General features: G+C 36.9%; 1 protein-coding gene across 2 annotated transcripts in view; it reads right to left on the bottom strand.

Annotated features, from left to right (window-relative positions):
- GALNT13 (polypeptide N-acetylgalactosaminyltransferase 13) overlaps nucleotides 1–20766 on the bottom strand; it is a 547381-nt gene that overhangs the window by 371597 nt on the left and 155018 nt on the right. The window contains exon 3 of one of the 2 annotated variants that reach the window (XM_021702904.1): nucleotides 17344–17364. The exons of the other annotated variant lie outside the window; for it this stretch is intronic. Within the exon in view, the coding sequence (XP_021558579.1) occupies nucleotides 17344–17364 (21 nt within the window). The remainder of the gene's footprint in view (nucleotides 1–17343; nucleotides 17365–20766) is intronic. 2 annotated transcript variants of the gene reach the window in all.

The raw sequence follows: 20766 nt of genomic DNA, 5'->3' as shown, positions 1-20766 counted from the left end.
TGAGAGACAGAGAGCACAAGAGGGAAGAGGGTCAGAGGGAGAAGCAAACCACCCGCTGAGCAGGGAGCCCGATGTGGGACTCGATCCCGAGACTCCAGGATCATGACCCGAGCCGAAGGCAGTCGCTTAACCAACTGAGCCACCCAGGCGCCCTAACTGTTTTAATGATTATACATTTGGTTTGTCTCCAAAAATGTGTATATGTTGCAGAGGCAGGAATATGCTTAAATTGCTGTGAATGCTGTGGTCAGATAATAAATTCTAGATGAGTAATGGACTCATCACACTCCCATAAAAAAGGCATTGTATTTACTTCAATTCATATACAACTGTAATACCATGAACAATATTGTTCACTTAAAAAGAAAAAAAGAAAATTAGCTACATATTGGAAAACATGGCTCAAGAGGGAGGACCCCTGCTGTGAATAAACCCATCAAAGATATCCTGCCTTCTCAGAGAGAGAACTGCTGCTTCCAAGTGATAGCTATAGCTACATAAGCTAAGTAGCAAAATAAAACATTATATGACAAAAATCCCTATTTATGAGGGAAATCATATGAGAAGAGAAATAATTATGTGGGATTTAGTGAACTGGAGAGTCTAGATCCTTGATCAAACCTCCAATTAATTTTGCCTAAAGGGAGTAATTTGTCATACATATGCAAAGTTACAATAGGAATTTTTTTACTTTTAACAAAGTTATGTCCCACATCATATTTTACCAACATAATTAGACACTGAATATGTCATGCAGTGCACTGAAGTCATACAGAATATTTAAAGACCACTTTAAGGTGTGCTCATAATTTCTAATTTTTTAGATATTTTATTTTGGATGTCATTTTCACTTCAAACTTCCTATGAAAATACTTCTACCAATAATTTTGTTGTCAACTTGATTTTTTTCCCTCCTACCTACAAGTTGCAATGTTCACTACTAACATACATTGCTCAAAGAATGTTACTAATGAAAGAATAAGGACCCATGCTCCTGTCTGCCAAGAAAGGAATCAGTAAAGAAAGGAGGAAACTACTTTTTGAATATTTGTACACAGAAAGATAATTTCTGAGGGATTATGCATATGCCTGCTCACTTAATTTTTTAACATGGAAGTGAACATTTTTTTTCCTATTTAACATAGGTTTCTTAAGAGAAAAGCAAAAGCAAAATATTTCTTGAATAAATTTATTTTTTTCTCTCTCTCTCTTTTTTTTTTTTTATTTTTATTGTGTTATGTTAGTCACCATACATCATTGGTTTTTGATGTAGTGATTCACGATCCATTGTTTTCGTATAACACCCAGTGCTCCATGCAGTACGTGCCCTCTTTAATACCTATCACCGGGCTAACCAATCCCCCTGCCCCCTCCCCTCTAAAACCCTATTTCTCAGAGTCCATAGTCTCTCATGGTTCATCCCTCCCTCCAATCCCCTCCCCTCATTTTTCCCTTCCTGGAGGAGATTATGCTAAGTGAAATAAGTCAAGCAGAGAAAGTCAATTATCATATGGTTTCACTTATTTGTGGAACATAAGGAATAGCATGGAGGGCATCTCTTTCTTTTTTTTAGAGAGAGAGAGAAAGAGCGTGCTTGTGCACGCGCAAACAAGGAACAGCAGGGAGAGTGAAAAAGAGAATCCCAAGCATGGGGCTGGATCTCATGACCCTGAGATCACGACCTGAGCTGAAATCAAGAGTCCGACTAACTGACTGAGCCACCCAGGCGCCCCTATGAATAAATTTCTTAAACACTAGAATAAGTAATCAGTTGGCAGTAACTTTAATGGTGGAGTTTATAATCATGTTATCACAAGATTTTCCATCTTTGCTCTGCAAGTAGATAGTAACAGAGGCAGAGAATATCACTTCAGAGCATGAAAATAAAAATGGATTATTTGAAATTAACAGTACACTTGTTCAGAAAAAATTTGGAAAAAATTAAGGAACAAGCCTAAGAAATATTTGGGGCAGGGGATGAGGTGGAATGGGTGGGTAGGGAAACAAAAAAAAAGAAAAAAGAACTGAACCTGTACCGTAAAAAGGAAACAATCCTATATGGAAAACTTCCTCAGCATCATATAGATTAAAAAAAAATATTAAAAATGAATCTATTTGGAAAAAATGTTCCATGTCTTTTATAACAACATGGATGAATTTAGAGGGTATTAAGCTAAGTGAAATCAGTCAGTGAGAGAAAGACAAATATCAAATGATTTCACTCATATGGGGGATTTAAGAAACAAATGAACAAACTAAAAACTAGACAAAAAAAAACAGACTCTTAAATATAGAGAACAAACTGAGGGTTACTGATGGTTACATGGTTAGAAGAGAGGCAGTGGGGGGATGGGTGAAATAGGTGAAGGGGATTAAGGTTAATTTATCACGATGAGCACTGAGTAATGTATAGCTTTTTTGAGTCACTACATTGTATGCTGAAACTAATATAACACTGTATGTTAATTACACTGGAATTAAAATTTTTTTAAAGTTCCATGCAAAAAAAATGAACTGTACTCCTATGTAGAGAGTAAAAGTAAAGGAGAATAATATTGAGTATAAAATAAAGGGAAAGTAAATAAATCAGAGCTCCTCAGGCAAAAAGTGATAAAAGGACAAAGTTAAATGTCCAGAGCCTGGTGTTTATCTGTAAGTAAAATAATAGGAAATCTCTCAATTCTATTAAATGTATTTATCACCATAGAAAACATAGTGGGACAGATGCACTATCAGTTTCTATAAGGAAAGGAAACTCAGAAAAAGAAATAAGCAAAAAAAGGGCATTTATATCAAAACAACTCTCAACACTGACCTTTCATCCATTGTTAGCCCAGATTCAAACTATAGATTTCTTTAAATTCTACTTATTTAAAACCTAAGCCACAAAGCCACAAATTACCTAAACCCCTTTACAAGTTTTCCATTACCTACAAATATCCACTCTACTGTTTAACACAGGATCTAAATGCACTAATGCAAAAATGTTAGATATGGTAACTGTCTCAGCCTGTGAGGCAAGATACTCCTATAGAAACAGAAAATGTTTTAAGTAAAAACAAGCTAAATGTATTGAGTAATTATGTGCTAAACACTGTTATGTACATGCATTATTTAATAATGATCCTATGGGATAAGAACTATCAGTACAACTATTTTGAGAAACTGTGGTACAAAGTAGTTAAGTAGTTAAGTGATTTGCCCAAGGACATACATGCTGTAGGCTGGGAGAAGAATGTGCTGAGCGTGGAGACTGATGCGGGACTTGATCCCAGGACCCTGATATCATGACCTAAGCCAAAATCAAGAGTCAGAAGCTTAACCAACTAAGTCACCCAGGCACCCTCAGCATAATTTACATTCAGTAAATTTCACTGTTTTTGATGTACAGTCCTGTGAGTTACAACCATGTAACCACCATCAAAATCAACATATAAAATAATTCTAGGGGCACCTGGGTGGCTCAGTCATTGGGTGTCTGCCTTTGGCTCGGGTCATGATCCCGGAGTCCTGGGATCGAGCCCCGTATCGGGCTCCCTGTTCCGCGGGGAGCCTGCTTCTCCCTCTCCCACTCCCCCTGCTTGTGTTCCCTCTCCTGCTGTCTCTCTCTCTGTCAAATAAATAAATAAAATCTTTAAAAATAATAATAATAATTCTAACATACCAAAGTCACCCTTTTTAATGTATTGTTCTATGAGTTCTGGAAAACACACACAACTATATAACTACTACCATAATCAAGACATAAAATAGTTCCATCATCCCATAAGATTTCCTTGTGCCCTTTTGTGGAAAATCCCACCCTCTATTCCCTTCCCCTGGCAACCATTGATCTGTTTTCTGTCTCTATAATTATGCTTTCTCCAGAATGTCATATAAAAAGAAACATACAGCTTATCGCCCTTTGAGTCTAGTTTTTCTCACTTAGCATAATGAATCTGAGATTCATCCATGTCATTGCACTTATCAGTAGTTAGTTCATTTCAGTTGCTGAGAAGTATTGCATTGTATGGATGCACCATACAATGGTTTGTATCCAGTCACCAGTTGAAAGACACTTGTTTGCAGTGATTGCTGTTTGCAGTGAACAGAGCTGCTACAAGCGCTTGCATGCATGTATTTAGGTAAACATAAGTTTTTACTTTCCTTGGGTAAATACCCAGTGTGGAACTGCTGGGTCATGTAATAAGTGTAAGTTTACCTTAAAATAAACAACCAAACAATTTTCCTAAGTGACTATACTATTTTGCATCCCGCTAGCAATGTATGGATCAAGTTGCTCTCTCTGGTACCATCGTTTTGTTGTTGTTGTTAACCACTTTTTTTAAGTTTTATTTTAAGTAGGTTCCACACCCAGTGTGAAGCCCAGTGTGGGGCTTGAACTCACAACCCTGAGATTAAAACCTGAGCTGAGATCAAGAGGTGGACACTTAACTGACTGAGCCACCCAGGTGCCCCAGTTCTTAACCATTTTAGCAGGAATATGGTGGTGTCATATTATGATTTTAATTTGCATTCCCCTAATGGCCAAAGATGTTAATCATGTTTTAATGTATTTACTTGCTGTATATCTTCTTTACTGAATATCTATTCAAATAGTTTGTCCTTTTTATAATTGGGTTGTTGGGTTTTTTTATTATTACTGAGTTTTGAGATTCCTTTATATAATCTGAATAAAAGAACCTCATCAGGTATATGATTTGGAATTATTTTATCTCAATTTCTCTCTACAAGTAGGCTGATTATATCTCCATTCTTTTAACAGTGTCTTTTGAAGAACAGAGGGGTTTTTTTTTTTTTTATATTTTGATAAAGGTTGATTTGACAGTATTTTTATTTTATGGGCCATGCTTTGGAGTGTATTTAGAAAAGCTTTACCTAATTCAAGGTCACAAAAACTTCTACTATGTTTTCTTCTAAGAGTCTCAGAGTTTTAAATTTTACATATAGATCTGTGAACCATTTTGGAGTTAATTTTTGTATATAGTGCAAAGTACGCATCAATCCTCATTTATTCTGCATATGGATGCCCAATTGTTCTAAAACTGTTTTTTGAAAAGGCTATCCTTTCTCCATGAATCACTTTTGCATCTTTTTTGAAAATCAATTAACCATGAATGTGTGTCTATACCTGACCTCTCTACGTACTTCATTCTGAAGAGGATGTGGGAGGTAAATGCTAGCAGCATATCTAGATATTGCCAACCAATAATATTTTTATACATTATTTTTATTTATATTTAAGTTTTTATTTATACACTTCATCCTGGAAGCTTAAGGCACTATTGTTAGTCTTCTGCTTTTCAACATAAAGCAAAAAGATTTTTCTTCCAGTTTTTGCATATGGGAAATCAAACGCCCTAAATGGAAAAGGCTCACTTGATATAATATAAAATTCAGGTCACAAAAGTTTCAAAAGCGGGGCGCCTGGGTGGCTCAGTTGGTTAAGCGACTGCCTTCGGCTCAGGTCATGATCCTGGAGTCCCGGGATCGAGTCCCGCATCGGGCTCCCTGCTCAGCAGGGAGTCTGCTTCTCCCTCTCCTGCTCCCCCCTCTTGTGCTCTTTCTCTCTCTCACTCTCTCTCTCAAATAAATAAATAAAATCTTTAAAAAAAAAAAAGGTTTCAAAAGGGCTTGAAAGTTTAAAAGGAATTAAGATTTATTTAAGAAAATTACTATTTTTAAAAGGGAGGACAGGAAGGAAAAGGTAAGAAAAGAGGAAAGTGAAGGGGCATAATACTAGGAAATGGAAAACAGGAGCAATTATTGAGCACCTACTATTGGCATGTACCGTATTAGGTGCTTTTGCATAGATATTAGGTTTTTGGTTTTTTGTTTTTGAATCATCAGTTCTGAGGCAAATGTATTCAATCAGTTTTTAGAGAAGCCAGTCATAGAAGTTAAGATTCTTTCTCCTAATTCAAATTCGATCTTGTTATATACCTGGAACCAAAAGTTACTCTTCAGGTAACTTTAGGAGCCAAGTTCTGTTGGATTCCTAGCCAATCAACATCAGCTGTGGGGAGTTTGGAAGATACCTAAGGGGAAAAGTGACAAGTAAAAGAATCAATCCTGCAGTTAAGCATGAACAAAGAAGCCATGTGTCCATTTGCTCAACAGTCATTGAATGAACCGCAGCAGCACACTGAAGGTTCTGTGCTGGGCGCTTTAGAAGAAAAAGGAGCTATGACCCTCTCTAGCTCTTACACTCACTCACTGCAAGAAGGGAGAAGAGATATATTCGGTAACTGCTCCGAAAGAAAAAAGAAAGAAATTTAGTAAAAGAAATGCAAATGAAGTGCTGAGGGAGTTTTTAGAAGATTAAAAAAAAAAAAATCTAAATGAGATTAGAAAAACCCGAGGAGCAGAGTACACGTGAACTAGTGGTTCTTAGAATGATAGGAAAAATGGAACCTGCAGATATGAGGGCAAGCTATTTTAAGGAGAAGTAACATAAAATACATGGAGAAAGTGGGGGCATATGTAGGGAACAGGGAAACATAGTTAATTGGGTTAAAATATAGAATATGTGAAGATAAATTATGGGAGATAAGCTCAGTAAAGCAGACTGAGATCAGATAATTCAGTGCTTTGTTGCAACATTTATCCTTTTACAAATATTTCCTGTGTGCCTACTAGAAGACAAGCACAACAGCAAGCACTGATCATATCAGCCACAGACAAGACACACAAGTTGTCTGCCTTTACGGACCTTAAAAGTCTCGAGGCTTAGGAATTTGGGTTTTATTTGGGCTTAATTTAAGAGGCAATAATTATTAATGAAAATTTTCAAGCAGTCAGGTATTAGTACAACCAGGAGAACAAGTTAAAAAAAAATATTCAAACAATTTGCTTTTATATCCTAACTTTGATTTTGCTAAAAAGCATGAACACTGAAAAATATATCGTGTTTTACAAACGAAAATAATTTCTTTTTTTTTAAGATTTTATTTATTTATTTGAGAGAGAGAATGAGATAGAGAGAGAGAGCATGAGAGGGGGGAGGGTCAGAGGGAGAAGCAGACTCCCTGCCGAACAGGGAGCCCGATGCGGGACTCGATCCTGGGACTCCAGGATCATGACCTGAGCCGAAGGCAGTCGCTTAACCAACTGAGCCACCCAGGCGCCCCCGAAAATAATTTCTAAATAGATCTTTGAAAGTTTGGAGTTAGGATAGGACAGTATACTGAATGAAACTCTGTTAAATAGGAGAATCATGTGGTTTACATAGAAATAGCATATAGTTCATATGTTGGAGTAGAATTTATGATATGTTGACCTAGAAAGGAAAATTTCTTGTATCTATACACCTAATGACATCCATCCATCCAATGATACCTGTATCAATGAGTATGTATATTTTATTTAAAAAGAAAAAGCTTAATGAAATGAATTAAGTGAAATAAATTCTCTGACTTGATTTGAACCTTCATTATTAATTAATTGTTAAAAGCTTCAGCATCAAGAAGGAATGAGGTAATTTTTCACCATTTGCTTCTTTCAGTAATTGAGATTTAAACAGGGATGAAATTTAACAAGTTCTACTCTACAGAATAGAACATTCTGCACATTTGATGTCTCCTTGGCATTATCTTCTGATTTCCACTCAGACAATGTCTGATTCATGAGATGATAGGAGAGATACTGTTACTGAGAGTTAGAACTACTGTTGGCTCTTATCTGAGCATCAGTCCTCAGTCTGACACATGCTCCCCAAGTTTCCGTGAGGATATTCTATTCCGGAGTTTATAAAACCCTATGTCCTTGGATCGGGGGTCAAATATTGTGTCTGTGGTAGGAAGCAGACATAAAATACTCAGCTGTGGTTACTGAAACAAACGACATGTGATTTCCTTTAAGTTTTTCAATAATGTATTGTTACTTTCTAGTACAGTACAATATAAAGACAGTATTTCTGAAGGGAATATTAATTATTTTAAAGATGAGTGTGTAGGAAAAGGCAATAACAAAAATATTAAGTATTAGAATATTTCACTATTTTAACACAACTCACTTTCCTCTCTACTATATATGCAGTATAAAAACTATATATTCTATATATCATATATAGTATATATCATATATGTCACATATATGTCATATATATAGTTTATATATACTTATGTGTTTATGTATGCATGTATGTGTATATATACATATATGTATGTGTGTGCGTATATGTATGTATGTGTATGTATGTATGTATATACGTATGTGTATGTATATATCACCTGATATTATGAAGCTTTAAAAAGAAAGCAGCAATCTATTCACATACTCCCTCTTTGAGCACCTCACCATATCTGATACTTTGCTGTTAAATGTGGATTCGTATTTCAGTATCATTTCCCTCCTAAATTGGCTGCTGTGTTTCTCAGCATCAGAGGAGAGATCCTCAAGGCTTTATAAAAAAAAAAAAAACAGAGATCAGAGTTTCATCATTCTCCAAACTTTTTGATTGTCTTCATCAGTCTTTGAAAGACCCCACCAAGGGAAGTGCACATTGCAATAGGCAACCCAAGTTCATTTCCTCAGCGACAACTGTGAGAAAAGTTGATCCAGCAGACCCTGGGATGGAGCACAGCGCACCAGCACTGGAGCCCAGGGAGCTAGGATTAGTACCACTTCTGCCACTTCTGCTCCACCTACCAAGCCCTTGTCCACCCAAAGGCTCACTTTTTCTCACCACATCTGTATCACCCTACTATTATAATTTTTAAAAAATCCTTTAGTAAAATTATACAATTGTTAATTATTATTACATTTAAAAACCTTGTTTCTCTTTCTCTCTATTCTTTTTTTTTTTTAAAGATTTTATTTATTTATTTGAGAGAGAGAATGAGACAGAGAGAGAACATGAGAGTGGTGAGGGTCAGAGGGAGAAGCAGACTCCCTGCCGAGCAGGGAGCCCGATGTGGGACTCGATCCCGGGACTCCAGGATCATGACCTGAGCCGAAGGCAGTCGCTTAACCAACTGAGCCACCCAGGCGCCCTCTTTCTCTCTATTCTTGATCTCAACTTTGATTCTGTAAGACAAAACGAATTGAAGGAAAAAGAAAGTGGGGTTGCTAAAAATTTTGCATCCAATTTTTAGGTAGTATATTTAAAATAACATGTTGACACAATAATTACCCAAGTCAATAATAAACACTTAACTGAGGAAGGAAAATATATATTTACATAGAGCTATATTTTTATTTTGGAAAGATGTGCACATATTGTTCAAAGAGAAATGGTATCCAACAAAATGAAAACAAAAGATGTAGTTTAAAAAATCCTATGGCAAAAACTGTGGGATACCATCTTCAAAGTGGCAACAAAAGAAAACTTTTTCTTACAGACTAAGCAGTAAAGAGGTAAGCCATTTTTCCCACTTGTTACCTTGACAATAAAAGATTATGTAACTTCTTCACATGAAAACCTGTTATAGTAACTATTAAACATATGAAAAACTCCATTAGGCTCTTAAAGTTACTATAATTGCAATTTTTTTAATAAGAAAGATAATCATTCCCCATTATATCTGGTAAACCTGGAATTCTGGATCCACTTGGTACTTATAGCTCTTGACTTCTACACTGTAGTATGATATATATGTATATATATATATATATATATATATATATATATATATATATATATATAATCCTTTATTCTTTAAGTATATATATATATTTACTTTTATATATATATATATATATATATATATATACACCTTTAAATATATATATGCACGCCTATTTTACAGACCAGTATATCAATAATGATACACCCCACCTTTTAAGCAGCAAAGGACTGATGAATGGTAATTAACAGATACAGATCATTTTGACTGATCCTAAAGAGATGCCAGACACAAGATTTGATACATCATTACACTTTGGGATTCCCACATACATACTTGAACTTTTTTTTAACTTTCTATTGGGTTTTTGAGCCACAGTAATTTCCACTTACACTGTAATTTAGAAGGATGGTATTCATTTGACTGCCATGTATTTTATTTCACTAGCAAAATAGTGCCTCTACGGTACTTTTAAAAACTACCCCCACACTTCATCTTTCTACACATTTAACAATGAAATATGGCAGTACGCTTCGATGAATGCTTACATTTCTCTCTCCTGCCCCCAGTGCTACTTTAGTCAAAGTGCTCTACAGTACATGAAAAGTATCAGGCAGTAATTGCTTCCATTGCTGATAATATTTGAGTTAGCTCTGGTAAGACGTAGGTGTAACTTGTTTCATCCAAATACAGATCTTCATTAAAATGTATGTGATCAATTTTTAAACCAATTATATTTTTCCATTGTTACATATTATTATTTTAGAAAAAAAAGACATACCAAGATGTTTTTGCCTTATGCCATAATGAATTATGTGTTACATTTCAGCTGACCCGTTTTAATTATATTTTAAAAGAAAAACTGTATTACAAAATCCCAACACTAACAAAATAAATCGAGCATCAGGTTAGCTCCTGTAAGAAGCAGGCGATACATACAATATTTTCCCAAACAACTTTTTGTTTGTCAATCAAGTTGTTTTCAGTGATTGTCAACTGAAGACAATTTTGTCCCCCAGAAGACATTTGGCAATGCTTGGGGGCACTTTTAGATGTCATAACTAGGGGGGCGTGGTGTTTGCTAACAGAATCTAATAGATAAAGCCTATGGATGCTACTAAACATACTGCATGCACAGGAAAGATCTCACAACAAAGAATTATCCAGCCCTCAGGGTGTCTGGGTAGCTCAGTCACTTAAGCATCTGCCTTTGGCTCAGGTTATGATCCCAGGATCCTGGGATTGAGCTGCATCAGACTCCACACTCAGGGGAGTCTTCTTCCCCCTCTCCTTCTCTCTCTGCCCCTCCCCCGCCGCTCATGTGTGCAAGTGCTCTCTCTCTCTCAAAATAAATTTTAAAAATCTTTAAAATAAAAAAAAAGTGGGTGCCTGGGTGGCTCAGTCAGTTAAGCGGCTGCCTTCTGCTCAGGTCATGATCCTAGAGTCCTAGGATGGAGCCCCACATCCGGCTCTCTGCTTGGCAGGGAGCCTGCTGAGCAGGGAGGCTGCTTCTCCCCCCACCCCCCGCTAGTGCTCTTCTCTTTCTCTCTGTCAAATAAATAAATATAATCTTTAAAATAAAATAAGATAAAATAAAATAAAAAAGAATTATCCAGCCCAAAATACCAATAGAGCCAAGGGTGAGAAACCCTAACTGAAATTAATATCATAATAAGGTTCTAATATGAATATTAATACAAAATGGTTTTTCAGATTAGTAAACAATAAGATTCAGAAAATAATAATAATAGTAATAATAATAATAATGGCTCAGATGTAGGGAGTATTTACCATGAACCAGGTGCTTGCTTTATTAACTAACTTACTCAGCATTAATCAGAGTCCTATGATTTGGGCACTACTATTGTTATCATTATTCTATGGATAAAGAAATGAGACTTTAATTTAATTAATTATCTTGCTCAGTATTACCCAGCGTCCAAGAGGCTGAGCCAGGATTTCAACCAGCAGTCTGCTAACTCCAGATCAGACTCTTGACTACATCACTATATTGTCTTCACGTTGATCAGAGAATCTACTTTTTGATATAGATTTTTAAAAAATTGTATTTAATAAGATCTATAAAATTCCCTGATATATTACTCTCTACTTCAAAATTTCATTCTTGAAGATCAATAAAAGCTCAAGCACACAGCAGATGTCACTAAATCATTCTTTATTAATTTATTGAGATTCTCATTTCAGCTTTAGCAAATGTACTCAAAATGTCTAGAAAAATGAAAAATGCAACTAAGTGAAACATATCACACTAACAAGAAAATGAGAACAGAAAGCACTTAGCCTTGGTATAATATTACAAGTGTAAAAGCAAGTTAGAGTAAGAGAAAGGTTCACTGAATCATCAGGACGCCTCATACTTTCAATTACAGCAGAGATAAGTTATATGCTACCAAAAATTCACTCAGGGAAAATACAAACTGACTAGAAAGTATGGTGTATTAGTTTGTTACAACTGCCATAACAAAATACAATAGACTGGGTGGCTTACATAACAGAAATGTATTTCTTACAGTTCTGGAGGCTAATGCTCCAAGATCAAGGTGTGGACAGGTCTGGTTTTTCCTGAGGCCCCTCTCCTTTGTTTGCAAATGGCTGCCTTCTCCCTGTGTCCTCAGATGGCCCTACCTCTATGTACACATCCCTGGTGTCTCTTCCTCTTCTTATAAGGACACCAGTCATAGTGGATTAAGGCTCCACCTTTGTGGCTTCATTTTAAATTAATCAGCCCTTTAAAGACTGTATTTGCAAATACGGTATATTCTGAGGGATTGGGGATTAAGACTACAACATTAAAATTTGAGAGTATATAATCTGCCAAACATATGGCAAGGATAGTTTCTAAGAAGACACGGGCTTAACCTGCTAAGAGCTTTTCCATGGAGGATTACTTTTAATAGTTTGTCAGATATTTTTTTTAAAAATCTATAAAACAGTTATGAGAATAAATAGAATGGTGTCAGTCTAAGGAAGCACCACAGTTGCTAAACCTAAAAACAAACACCTTGACAGATCCAACTTGAAATTTGCTTGTGTCTACAAGCTAAGGTAAGTGATTGGCAATCACAGTCTCATCCATAGCCCTGCAATATTTGCCCCACATTTACAAGACAGAAAGACAAGCAAACATACAAACAAACAATGACTTTGACGGCAAAAATGCAATGACAGTCAAAGTGTATGGATCATTGTCTTTATCAGTGAGAGAGATAAATGCAATCTGCAGTTCCTTTGCTTTCACTTAGGTTTCTTTTTTGTTTGTTATTGCTTTTTTTCGTCTTTGGTTCTAAAGTCACAGTAACATCAGAAATGCTACGTTGAATTGAAGGCAGTTGTTTCCACTAGAATTTAAAGCCTGCTTCTCTCTGCCTGCCAAGAAAGCAAGATCATAACTGCAGAACATGTTTTTCTCCCTTCTACTCTTGAAGCAACACAACTTGCCTCCAGAGCTGTCTGCCTACTCAGCAGGTCAGCAAAAACAAAGAGAAAAAGATGAGAGTCAAGCAGAACAGAAAGAAAAGACCAAATGGACTAAAACAAGGGTCACAAAGGAATATTTTCTTGGAAAACACGGCTAAGTGGAAGAAAGATAAGAAGCAACATGGTAACAATAAAGGGCATTTGTTAAGTGTAAGCAAATCACTAATATAACTATCAATCATTTGAACATAAATTTCCATTTCATTCATTTTGTTAGTCTCCTGTATCATGGCTATTACGCACCCCCCTCCCATCTCTTCTAACCACAGCAACCAAAACTCACATGTAATAATGTCTCCCCCTTCAACCTCTACCTGATGAGTTGTACTTAAACAGCTTTTTCATCATGTGATGTCATTCCCCTTTTCTAAAAGACCCTTCAATTTAAAAGCACATCAACTCTTAATTATTCTATTGCTTTCCTCCATAATTTGGTTTCACCCTACAGGTCCATGATCCATCCTTATTATACATTATTCCGGCACATGCTGAATTTAATAATATCTGTCTTCTCATCATTCTAAGAACATGTCACCAGTCAGGCCAGAATGTCCTCTCTTCTACCCTGTACTGATCATAGACACTTCATTTTCTGAGGCTCAGCTAATATCCAATCTGTTCCAAGTGATGGCTTCCAAATGGATAATATCAGAGCTAGACCTGACTATCCATCTACCCTCTGGATATCTTACTCTGTATCTCCCCTAGTTACCTCACATTAAGCATAACTAGCACTGAATTCACTATCTGCTCCAGCCCCAGGGTTCCCTTGAAATACTCAGCCAAGACAGACCGGAGAATCATCCTTCACTCCCCTTCATCTTCACCCACCTCCACATCCAATCATTTACCAAAACTCTACTAAACTGACCTCATTAGAAGCCTCTAACATCTAGTCAAACTTCTTTCTATCCTTTATCCTGTTACTCATCATCTCCTACCCAGCCCACTGCATAGGGTCCTAACTCTCTTTCTTGTCACTCTATATTTTTCAGTGAACCAAACTATAGCTCTATAGCAGGGCAACTAAGGCCCATCTTGATCTAGCACCTGGACTGGTGGTCAAACTCTATCCCTCTGAAATCCCCAAGCCACCAATATTACCATATCACATGACTGATGGTAAATATCTCTGAGCTTCTACATAAGGCAGCCCTCTATCTGAAATGTTCTTTCTTCCATTTCCCTTCAGATAAATTCCTATACAGTCTTTAAAGCAGTTCAAATGCACCTATTTGATGAAGTCTCCCTGACTTCACCAAGCCAACTTGGTCATGTCTTCCTCACAATTCTACAGTATTTTGTACAAACTCTGTTTTGACACTGATAATGTTATCATATAACCCTCGCACATTTTTCTTGCAAGTAGCCTATGAGCAATTTGGTTTGGGTCATGCATTTTTTATTTATGCATTCCCAGAAAATATCAGAGTAATTATTCCACATTTTAAGTAGACGCATGATAAGTGAATCATCACACAAGGATTAACTGTCTACTACATGTATAGTAACATATTAGTTAGAGACATTTAAAAAAGATAAGTCACACCATATTTTTATAGATGCAAGTACAATTTTGATGTTTTACTTAAAAACCTAAAGCATTACTTAACTTCTGAGCCTTAATAAGATGGTAAGCCTTAGTATCTTATGATTTATATGAAAAAAAAGTAGAAGGGAAGCAGCTGGGTGACTCAGTAGGTTGAGCGTCCGACTCTTGATTTCAGCTCAGGTCATGATCATTGTGCCAGGCTCTGCACTCAGAGGTGAGTCTGCTTGAGGATTCCCTCTCTCTCCCTATGCCCCACCCACACTCTCTCTCTCTCTAAAATGAGTAAATAAATTTTTCAAAAGATAAGAAGAAGTATGTTAATAACACTATAAAAATAGTATTTTAAGTAAAATCAATGGGTTACTACATGTCAAATATTTCACACAAATCCTAGAACACAAGAAAATATATTACCATTATATGAGATGCGAAATTGATACTCAGCAAAACAATATCCATTATACTAGTGAATAACCAGTTTGTAATCAATTCAACTAAAAGAACAGTATTTTGCTATTTTCAAAGTCCTTGACATAGTCTTTGCATATGTTTTATCAAAAATTATTACTGGGGCACCTGGGTGGCTCAGTTGGTTAGACATCTGACTCTTGATTTCAGCTCAGGTTGTGATCTCAGAGTCATGGGATCAAGACCCATGTCAGGCTCTGTGCTCAGCGTGGAGTCTGCTTGTCCCTCTCCCTCTGCTCTTCCCCCTGCTTGGTCTCTCTCTCAATTAAATAAATAAATAAATAAAATTTTTAAAAATTATTACTTATCCTCAATATTATTTGAAAATGAAAATGTAGGATGTTAGGAAATAATTCAATAAAACAAGTAAGACACTTTGAAAATAGAAAAAAAAACTTTTTAAGGCAATATTTTTAAGAGATACACTGCACTTGAAGATCATCCAAATACTTGTATATAAATGATAACAAGCTTCACAAAGTTTTTAAGGCAGTTTCTCTAGAATATTAACTAGGTGTTGAATTATTTTTCCCTTTTTAAGTCATAGTCCAATATCTACTTCACTAAAATTATTTTGTCAAGGTAGCTTTCAATTACAGACTTAGTTTTTATAACAGTCTTTCCATAAAACCAATTTGTATGTTAACTTCACAAATTTTACTAATTCTTACTTCTGTGAGTTGGACTTTGTGCCTTTGTTATTAACATCTTTCCCATTCTCTCCATTTAGTTATTAATATACATCTACTTCTGTTTTCAAAATTTAATTAAAATCTGATCCCCTACAGAGCCTTATATCTTTAACCAAGCCCAGATCTTGCTCATCACTTCTCTTTTAAACTATGTGCCAGCCATATATTTGCTTTGATACTTTTCACATATACAAATTTTAATTCTCAGCTGATTTTTTGAAAGTAGAACTAGACTTTCTATTTCCTTTATGCAAAGTAGGTATTCAATAAATATTTTTACTTAATTATTAATGTATTTATAATTCTTGAGTCTCTATTATTTATACTTTAGACATGGTTTTCAATTCAGTTTGCTTCAGTTGGACAGATAGCTTTTTATATTCTTAACAACCTGTATTGTCACTGTTGACAAGTGTTTCATAGATACCTTACTTCTGTGTGTGTGTGTGTGTGTGTGTGTGTGTGTGTGTGTGTGTAACATTTCACATCTTCACAGTAAAAGTGTGAGAAGAGATTTAGGAAAGGTCGATATTTCAGGGTAGAACAGTTATATCCCAGGACAAGGGTGTTGTATCACTGACTCTTTTTTATCTTTTTCCTTTGCTCACACCATTCCCTCTAGATGCATTTTGCTTTTTGATATCAACTATTAACATAGAGCACAACTCAAAGCTTTACAAGTTCTGGGTTCAGTATTTCAGTCACATCTCTCCCACCTCCAAGTGCTCCCCAGAGTTCATCCACACTGTCCTCCTTTCATTTTCTTAAAAGAGCCTGGCTACCACCATCATGGCACCTTTGCACATCTTAGTGTCCCTGATTTTGCATGATTAACTCAAATCATTCAGATATTAACTCAAATGCAGCTTCCTCAAAAGGTTTATTAACTTTCATATTAGGTTAAAAATTTTGTTATATAAACATACGCCACCCTGGACTGTTCCTTCATAGTATTTACAATTGTTTATAATTATGTAATTAGTTGATGTCGGTTTCTCCACCTAACTAAGCTTAAGCATTCGCAGGAGCAAGTACTATGCCTCTGGAACACAGTAGACACATAATAAACATCCACGAAATGAATGAAGTCTTCTTATCTGTGCTGCCATGGCACAAGTATTTTTAAATATCCTTTCACTCATTTATTTAATAAATACTCAATGAAAGCCTTATACATATGAGGCATAATTCTAAGAGCTGAGGTAAAGAAGTGAGTAAAGTGAGTAACATCACCAAGATAGTGGCAGAGGTCAATCCTGATTGTGTGCCCCCTCACAAGAAGAACAACTAACATCTATTCAAGATCAAGACACCATTGAGGGAATCCTAGAATGTGGGGCTGAAACTGAAGCATCCCTGTGCACCTGAGAGACCATGACAGACTGCACTAGAAGGATAAGAGAAGGGGCTACACACCGACCACATTGCCCCTCCCCCAAGCCAGCAGAGCATCACAGGTAGAGGTGAGCCTCTGGTTCCTACAATGGAAAAAGATAACCCAGAAGAGACAACCAGCCTTGTCCAGAACGTGGGCCAATTTGTGGGAGGTCCCACATTGATCTTGCACCATGAGGATCTTGCAGGGGATCTGTGGGATTTGGCCACTGGGAATCTGACTGTGATGGAGATTGAGGGAAGGACTTTCAACAAACAGCACATGGATCTTGGCAAATCAAGTTCATACCTGCAATGCCCAACCAGCAGATTTGCTCACCTGCATTACCAAGCTGAGATACATTCTGAGCATCTCAGATCTGGGGATTTAGAGGGATGCAGATCTGGAGGATCCTCAGAGGATGAGTTTTGCCTGACTTAAAGCCCAGTTTGCCCATGCCCAGTCTAGGTGCTAAATCACAGCCCCTTGGAAAGGGGAGAGTATCTTCTCACCTCATGTGAACCAAAAGGCTGGCAACAACTTCTGGAAGGTATGCAACCCAGTGGTTCTCAAGCTGAGAGGTGGACAGGCAGAGCTGATCACCTGCACAGCAAATCCAGTGTCCAGTATGAAGGCTTGTCATGACTGCACAGTCAGGGGGATTAATTCATGCTAAGAGCGAGAGTAGCTCCCAGGCCCTCCCAAACAGACAGCCTATTTGGGAAATTGAGAATAGCATGGAGTGGCCCCTCCACTTCCCACAGAAGCAAGGGGGCTGGGACATAGCTGCTCCCAGCCCCATCTGACCAGAAGGGCGGGTGAAAACACCTGAAAGCTGTGTTGCCCACTGGCACCTTAGCAGAGAGAAGGACAGGCAGAGCCAACAGTTTGCAGAGCAAAGCCAGTGGTCCCGTTAGGCCAGTGAACTTAGGGTGCAAGTCAGTTTGAGTTAAGACAACAAAGCTTCATTGGCTGTAGAGTTGCTTCCCCCCACTGCACCCAGGCAGAGAATATAATTTGTAGCTCCACTTATTGTTGAATACAGCCTTCATTCATTCTTTTTTTTTCCTTTTTTTTAATTAAAGTTCAATTAGCCAACATATAGTAGTACATCATTGGTTTTTGATGTAGTGTTCAGTGATTCATTAGTTGCATATAACACACAGTGCTCACCACAACAGGTGCCCTCCTTAATGCCCATCACCCAGTTACCCCATCCCCTCACCCACCTCTCTTCTGCAACCCTCAGTTCTTTTTTTTTTTTTTAAGATTTTATTTATTTGACAGAGAGAGAGACAGCGAGAGAGGGAACACAAGCAGGGGGAGTGGGAGAGGGAGAAGCAGGCTCTCCGCTGAGCAGGGAGCCCAATGTGGGGCTCGATCCCAGGACCCCGGGACCACGACCCGAGCCGAAGGCAGACGCTTAACGACTGAGCCACCCAGGCGCCCCCAACCCTCAGTTCTAACCAGGGACCTTAACCAGAGCACACAGGAAGCTGTGAAGCCCATTCATCAGCCCTATGTACTGAGAAACCTGAACAGACAGCTCATCCTGTGGCTTCCCTCATCTGCAGAGCAAACTGGTGGCCTCACCTGACCAAGGAATTCAGTGTACACTCAGCCTGATTCAGGCTCCAAAACAATAAGCTATACAGGCCCTGGGCTTTGGCCTGCTGACCTGCAAGTTCAGGGATGCTAATCCATAGCTGAATATAGTACCCAAGTAGTCCCAAGCATCTAGTGAGACTGACCACAGAATACAGGCGACTATAGTGACCATCCTACAGCCTCACTTGTATAGGGAACCAGGCCATCTACAAATTCAGTGCAATCCCTATCAAGAGTCCAATAGCAGTTTTTATAAAAGTAGAAAAAAACCCACTCCTAAAATGTATGTGGAACCACAAAAGGCCTCAAATAGCCAAAAGAATTCTGAGAAAGAAATAACAAAGTAAGAGGTATTATACTTCCTGATTTCAAGCTACACTATAAAGCTATCATCATCAAAATGGTATGGTACTGGCATAAAAACAGACAAATAGGCCAATATAACAGAATCAAGAGCCCAAGCAACTAATATATAACAAGAGTGCCAAGGATACTCAATGGAGAAAAGACAGTCTCTTCAATAAATGGTGCTAGGATAACTGGATATTCACATATAAAAAAATAAAACTGGGTCCATACTGTACACCATTCATAAAAATTAACTTCAAATGGATTAAAGACTGAACTGTAAAACCTGCAACCATAAAATTCCTCGAAGAAAACATAGGAATAGAGCTCCTTGGCATGGGTCTTGGTAATGATTTTTAGCACCTAAATGAATATAGCACCTAAAGCACAAAAAACAAAGTCATTATCAAACAAAATTTATATTCAGTTAAAAAGAAAACAAGTGTGGCTGCCATTTGCAACAACATGGATAAAACTAGAAGGCCTTATGCTAAGTGAAATAAGTCAAACAGAGAAAGACAAATATTATACGTTCTTACTTACATGTGAAATCTAAAAGACAAAATGAACAAAACAAAACCACATAGGAAAAGAGATCAGACTAGCTGTCAGATGCAGAGGCAGAGGAGGGTAGCCAGACAGGGAAATGGAGGAAGGTGGTCAAAAGGCACAATCTTGCCTTTATAAGATAAATAAATAAATACAAGGGGTAAAATGTACAACTCTGTAACTATAGCTAATGCTACTATACAACAGATAGGAAAGTTATTAAGAGAGTAAATCCAAAGAGTTCTCATCACAAGGAGAACTTTTTTCTTTTCTTTTTATTGTATCTACATGAGAATATGGATGTTAGCTGAATCTATTGTGGTATTCATTTAACAATATATGTAAATCAAAACATGATATATGTCAATTATTTTTCAATAAAATTGGAACAAAAGGAAGTAAATAAAATGTCATCTGCTGTCATAGGTCTAACATTACATTTGAGGAGAACAGAAAACAGATAGATGATAAAGTGATCTCTATCGATAGATGACAGATTGATAGACAAACAAATAGATATAGATAGATAATAAAGAAGATTTACGAGTGTTGTGCACTTTAAAAATGATTATGATATTGCCTGGGAGACTGCTTTAGACTGGGTGGTCAAGGATCGTCTTTCTGAGGAGGTGACATTTAAGCTGGGACCAAGAAATAAGACTCAAATGATAATATCATGAGAATCTGCTAGTTTGTCTACCCCATTGATCATAAGATCTTTCTTTGAAAGCAGGGATTAAAGTCTCAGTACTTAGAATCATGAGCAGCACATAATAGATACTCAGTACATATTTCTAAGGTGGCTGGGAAAAAAACAAAACTGTGATTAATGAGGCAAATGTCATCATTTCCAATTTATGTGCAAGGTAACAGATCCAGAGAAGTGAAATGATAATGGACATTCAAAGAACCCAAGTTCTACTTGAGTTCCTCCAATGCTCTTTCTACCCATCAAAATCTTGATCTTGTTCCTCCTTTAAAGAGCTATGATACATAGCCAATAAGTTTGCTGCATCAAGTCAGAGTGGATATATTTAGAGTAGGTAAAGACACAGTTATCATATAGAAAGAATATCATGTATTATGATTTTTATAAATCAATTATAAAAC

The sequence above is a fragment of the Neomonachus schauinslandi genome, chromosome 3, assembly GCF_002201575.2.
Source record: "Neomonachus schauinslandi chromosome 3, ASM220157v2, whole genome shotgun sequence".
Taxonomy (NCBI): domain Eukaryota; kingdom Metazoa; phylum Chordata; class Mammalia; order Carnivora; family Phocidae; genus Neomonachus; species Neomonachus schauinslandi.
This window is presented reverse-complemented; position numbering and strand designations above follow the sequence as displayed.